This window comes from Fulmarus glacialis, unplaced genomic scaffold (assembly GCF_000690835.1).
Source record: "Fulmarus glacialis isolate BGI_N327 unplaced genomic scaffold, ASM69083v1 scaffold4259, whole genome shotgun sequence".
NCBI classification, from domain to species: Eukaryota; Metazoa; Chordata; class Aves; order Procellariiformes; family Procellariidae; genus Fulmarus; species Fulmarus glacialis.
In genome coordinates this window covers 144,627-151,151 of record NW_009231247.1, presented here as the reverse complement: position 1 = coordinate 151,151, position 6,525 = coordinate 144,627, and the positions used below count along the sequence as shown (strand labels likewise).

Here is a 6,525-nt window from a genome sequence, read left to right as displayed (position 1 = left end):
AAAGTAATAGCACTATCATTAGAGGACTTTATCTCTTAATTTTATTGCCACAAGAGGATAGACTTTTACTGAATAAATAGAGGTAAATATAAAATGATGCACTCACCGGTGAATTTGGCAAATCTATGCATTTTACGGAGAGTGCTGGTAGACATGAGGTGTGAGGCTAGCCTTCGGAAAGGTGTTCCATTAGAAGCAAAAGTATCTGCAAAATTAATTTACCTATGGTTTTTTTGTGGTGTGATTTATTTAACCTTTGACCATAAAATTATTTCCATACTTTGAACAAGTATGCACTTTACTTATTTTGCTGTTGTGTTCTATATTGTCTATCATATTTTTTGTTTTAAATTTAAGAGCACTTCAGAATTTCATTTGTTGTTTGTAATTAGTTTTTCTGAGGGGTGATTGAAATCAGTCAGCTAATCATAAGAGACTTTTCCATGTTCCTGCAATCCTCAGTGAATGATAAAGTGATAGAATCTGCTGTATTTTATAACTATATTTAGTTTTCTACTCTTTCAAATTATAAGTATTTTCTAGCCAATTGTGAATCGACTACTTGAAAAGCAGCACTTAGTAACTGTAGCACTTTTAAAACGGCCTTTTGGTATAACTAAGTATAAATTGCAAAAGCAGATTTATTTTTCAATAATACTTTCTGTTTTCATTTCTTGTAAGAAGTGTTATTTTTAACTGTTACTGTTTTAATTGTGACAGTAAAGCTTTGCTTTAGGAGTCAAAACATATTTTAGTTAGTGAAAATATTGCTACCTTGTCAGTGATGCATATTACAGAACAAAATATTTTTTTTCTTCTCTTCTGGTCATCCTTCCTTGTTTCAAACATCCTTAGATTGTTGGATACTTAGTATAAATGCTTTGCTTAATAGGTGAAATAAACTAATGACACCTGGCAACTGACTAATCAGCACTTCTATAATCCCAAACCAACCCTAACACTTTGCCTTTTTTTTCTTAGTTTGGTTTGGTTTGGCTAGCCAGCAGACCAAACTATTGTAAGTAACAAGTGTAAAATGACCTGAAATTATGTAGCCTGTGGGGACAGGGAAGAAGCAAGTAGCACTGTGAAAGAGAAATGAGAGGGATCTGAGGGTACGGTAGTGCAGATGGCAGATGCTTGGGGACGTAAGTGTATCCTCGGCTCTTTCCTGTCCTGGCAAGATATGTGTGCCCAGGAATGATTTTTAGTGTTGAGGCCGAGTGGTATGTTTGGCCCACTTTAATACTATTAAAATCTCTTAGCCCCAAATCAGAGTGGCTGCATGCAAACTGCCTATTAATAATAATCCATACTAACTAGTAAACTGTACCCAGGAATTGCTTGGGTGAGTGTTAGGTGGTTTGGACCAAAATGGTGCCGAGGATAATGCAACCATATAGCGTGGCAGTATTTAATGCTACGTCTTAATTTATTGAGAGAGATGTAGTCTGGGTGTCCAGTGGATGTGAGCTAGTGGTGTCTAACAGAAGATGTTACCTAGGGCGAACTTGGAGATATTGCCTGATGGGCTATCGGGGAGATAGATATGATAGTTCATTGCGTGGAAGGCTAAGGGGAACATAACACGTTCATAGAAAGCTAGGTTTCATTAGTTCCACTGTTTACAAAACAGCTTTTTGTATTAAAGTTTTTTGTAAAACATTCTGAATTTTCTTGATGAAAAGATAAAGCTGTGTAATATTTTTATTTGCCTTCAAGCTTTGTTTGGATTGCATTTGTAGGCTTTTCTCCACAACCAGGAGGGCCTAACATTTTTTCTTTAGAGAACTGAGTTTCATGTAATTGCTTGTCTGCTTTATGTAAAATACAAATGCTTTATGTAAACATAAATATTTAGAGATTTGTAATGAAGTTAGATTTGCTGGCAGATATTAATCTTTGCATTGAAAGCTATCAGCTGGCTCTGGTGTGACTTCCTTGATGATGCTGTCAGGATAGGAACCTGATTAGATTAGAACCTGATTAGAAAGGCTTCAATATAAATAGCTTCATGGGTCATTATTATTTAAATAAAATGTAAGTTTTTTTAAAAGACTGGAGGACTGCAGTACTGAAGTATTTGGCTGTTGCCCAGAAATACATAGCTAATTAAACTGCTGTAGTGTTGGTTTTTATTTACTCTCAAATAACAAGTGTCAGATGCTGAGAATCCTGAACTGAGATTTGAGGGCAGAGAACTTCTAATAATTTAGACAAATAGTCTAGAAATAAATATTTCCCTAAAAGACCTGTACTCATCCTTGGTATTAATTAGCATGCATTCAATTGTTAGCTTAAAGTCTATGGACCAGTTATGTTAATGAAAGTTGTTAATTACTTTAAATAGAATGGTGAATTCTGAGGAAGAAGCAGCTGGTGTGTTGTGCCACTTCTAACTGAGGACTGAAAATGCCAGCAGGTAAGAACACTTTGTGTTTGATTTCAGTACATGTTTTATAGTCAGAACTAGATGCAAATGTCTTCTGTCTATAAATTTTTAATGCTGCATTGGCTCCATTTTGAGTCCATGTTTATAGCTGATTTTCAAAGTGTTGGTTTTTTTTATTTTTTTATTTAAATTTGGGGGCTTTTGTAAAAATTGTAATTACAATGGTAAATATGCCGTAGCTGAAGATTCAACAGCCTTTTTCAGTCGTGTGCCAGATTGCATTTTTAATTCTTTAGCTACAAATTAAGCACTACCTCACGGGGGCTAGAACACCTACTGCTTCAAGGGTTGAAATGCTGCTGATAGGAGTATCATGATTCACAGAAAGGCAGGGGCTCCCAGCTCCAGCTGATTTCAGATCCGTGCATGCTCCTGCCTCTTACATATCTGTCTCAGGGTGGTGCTCTTCTGGGTTCCAGACTCAGTAAGAACCCAGAGCTGCTGTTTCTCCTGGAGACAGTGTGTCACGTCTGTTATGGGTGTGCTACTGTTCATACGCAGCAAGGGCAACAATCTGTCCTCTGCTTTGGCTAGCCCAAGTTTTGTGCTGATCCTGATGTGTGCGCTCTTCAAAATGTGCTTTCTTCAGGAAACAGAGTAGACAGTGCCGACTTCAGCAGCAAGTAATAGCCTGGTGTGTTTGTACAATGTTGCTGAGTTATCCTTGTGTGGTTTACGTTGTCAGTGGAAATTCTTAACTGAATACCAAGCGAATTTCTTGGTAAACTTTCCCTGATAAAATAATTCTTGTTCTTTGCAATTTTAAAGCATGATTACATGCTTTTTTAGCAATGGCGATTATTGAGCTAGTGAATCATACTCTAGATTTCTTTTTGCAGTTGAAAGTGAGGCAAAGGCAAAAACCAAGGTCCGGTTTGAGGAAATCTTCAGACGTCATGCTGGCCTAACAGACACAAAGAAATCAAAGAAGAAGAAGTTTTGCTCTCAAGAGAACATTGTGGTGAGTTTGAACACGCTTTGTTTGTTTCTCTTCCTTAATGGAAAAAAGATCAGGAAAATGTATTGTAGAAAGGAGATGTAAGCATTTTAAAAAAGTAAAGTATAAAGTATATTTCTGCACATATCCTTTGGTTTTGATGTGGCTTTTATTTGTTGTTTGTGTACCAGCAATGCATCCTTGTAATTTGGAGGTACGCCAAAATTACATAGAATAAAATACTGGTAAAAAGCAAGGCATGCAGGCATGCACTCATTTAAAGTCTGCCAGTACTTTTTTTCCATTCACATTTTTCAGAAAAGTTTTAAGATTTTCAAATTCAGTAGTGACGTTAGTGGGAGTTTGAGTGATGGGCTAGTAGAATTATTGGTGTAAAAGTATTTAGTTTTGAGAGTACTACATCTGTGTAATACAGGTACATCTGTGTAATACATCTGTGAATTGAGAACTAATGAGAATTTATAATAGTATTAGAGATAATTAATTTTATTCCATTTCTTAAAAATTACTGGTGTAAGAATAAGAATTTACAAACAATATTAAACAACATTTGAAACTTTTTTTTTTCAATTTTATCTCAGTAATCAGCATATTTCTGCATGTGCTGAGCTTTGTATCTGATTAGTCCCGTGTTTACATGTCTACTTAGGTAGTACAAATGTATAAAGATTTGTTGTAAAGATTTTGGCGTTAGCTTGTGACTTGCAGATTAGGAATGATTCTATCACCCTGACCTTATGGTTAGATGACATTTTTGTTTGTGGCATATCTCTCATTGAAAGAGCCTCAGAGATTCCTCTGAGTTATGGTTCATATTGTAGCTTTTTTCCTGAACAGAAGAATAAATGTTTAATATGAGTCCTATATATACTGATTATTGACTTACAGTGTTTGGAATTTCAAAAGAAAGCAATTTGCTTAAAAGACAAATGTTCTAGCTTTTTATTTTCCTGCTGTTAGGTTTTATATTTGCAGTCTTTTTTCTTACAATTGCATCCATACCAGATGCTGGAAGTGAATGTTCATTCTTTAACACTCATTTAAGACAAAGGAGTGGTATTTTATATAGTATCAGAATGTTACATGTATTTATTATATGTAAGTCTATTTGCAATAGTTATATTAAACTTCATATTGTTAAGCTGAAACATAATTTTGTCTTTAGATTGACAATTTGAAATTTATGTTTGTGTGGATTTTTTTATTTTGCATTCCTTGAAGTATATGGTATTTAGTCAGAAGTCTATATAAAGAATCAAAGTCATGTCTAAAATACAGTATAGAAGAGTTAGAGAGTGGTTTTTTTCCTTTTTTTGCTGGCATATGTGTAAAGACAACACTAAATTCTTCCTTGGTTAGGTTTACTTTTTTGATGAAACATGAGTTCTTAAATCTGTACTTTATAAGTATGATATAAGTATTTTTGAGCACGTAATTGTATGTTCATATGCAACTACATATTACTCATAAATATTTTAAGCTTACTTTGGTTTAAAAACTTGTTTCCATTCCAGAAATCTCTGATGTAAAACACTAGTGTTTTGGCGCTACCTAGAAACAAAATCACAGTGAACTGAATCAAAAGTTAACAGTATACGCACAAATTAAGAAGCGTTTTTAGGATCAGTGTGGAAGCCTAACTTTATGGTTTTGTTGAAGCCATAGATTTTTACCAATCAAAGCACTAAAAACCTAAGAACTTGAGGAGAAAGTGTATTGAAACCTAATACTGACAATTTTGAATATTTCCTTAAAGTGTGGCAAAGTTGCAAGAGCTCAGGTTGGTATTTTCCATGCTGGTTGCATTCAAGTAGAAATTTCTGCAAAAGCTTCAGCAAATAACCAGTCATTTCTTTGTAAGAAATAAATGTGTGTGGGAGGGGAAGAGGAGGTAGATGGAGGGGGTTGGCTGGTTTTCTTCTCATTTTCTTCACTTTATATAATTTAACTGTATAGAGTTTCACATGTTTTGAAATAATGTAAAATTTATCAGTGATGGTTGTCTTTGTGTCATGCACTTGCCATAAATGGTCTCCCAGGTTTGATCAGAAACAGGTCATGGTTGAGAGCATATTTCCACTGGAAATGTTCCAGTCTGCTTCTTTATTTTGTCTTTACTGAACCTAGCCTTTCTTAGATTAATAAAACCTTTTCCATCATAGTCCACTGTTTCCTTGAAACCTGAGTTCTGGAGCTGCAGGAGGTTTCTGTGATTTTGAACAACAGAAGTGAGGGTAAGGAGATTGCCTGCCCGTCTGCCTGCTCTGCTCTGTGTGCCCATTGCCTGGAGAGCCTGCCTGGAGAGAAGGGAAGCAGCCTGCCTGGAAGAGGAAAAGCTGATATCAGTAGGGTAGGATGAGTTTGAAGTCACAACTGATAGGAATGAGGGGGTTGTAATGGAGATGGAGATAGACATCAGCTGCGGCCAGTGAAAGGTCTGCTTTGTTGTTCAGAAGCCAGAGGTGCAATGGGTATGAGGCCTGAAGGCATGGCTGAAAAAACAAGCAATTGGTACACAGTCAGAAAGGGAACTTGCTAGTATCCCTTCCAGGGCTAACAGTCACCATATTTATTTTTTACCAGTTGCGCCTCCTATTACAAGTTGTTAGAATGAGGCAAGCCTCAGACCAGGCAATGCCCAGAGTATTTTGCCCAGATAGATTAATCTGTCTAAAGTCTGCATGAAAATGATTGAGTTTATTTGGTTCAATCTAAATTTCATGGTAGAAAAGAGGATGTTTAACTCAGAAAATGTCAGTGAAGTTTTCTACCAGGTGAAAAGCAAGATCCCTTTATCGAGGCAAGAATTTCTTCCCTAGACTGTAGTCTGACCAGCTTACAATATTAGGATGGGCACGCATTGGTAACTAAGGTTTTGTATTCAAGGCAGGACTGCAACAGATTTATCCATTTGAAGCTTTTTACTTCCTACCTCATTGAGTCCGCTCCTTCCCTTTCTTCGTAAGTCCCTGGATGACAGGTTGGAGTCTGGGGTTCCATGAGGGTACAGGTAATAGGAGTCTATCTCCAGGCTTGAAAATTCTTGTATTCTTTTGGGTAAGATGGATGTTTTACAGGTTTCTTCTGACTAATTCAGTACTTTAGCTTCTGTCTT

The 6,525-nt window shown here is 36.1% G+C and overlaps 1 protein-coding gene across 1 annotated transcript in view; it reads left to right on the top strand.

Annotated features, from left to right (window-relative positions):
- Positions 1–2,296: 2,296 nt before the first annotated feature.
- The window catches only part of AHI1 (Abelson helper integration site 1), a 94,615-nt gene continuing 90,386 nt past the window's right edge, over positions 2,297–6,525 (top strand). The window contains 2 exon segments of the mRNA XM_009584485.1: positions 2,297–2,422; positions 3,292–3,413. Of these exon segments, the coding sequence (XP_009582780.1) occupies positions 2,413–2,422; positions 3,292–3,413 (132 nt within the window). The 5' untranslated portion in view covers positions 2,297–2,412.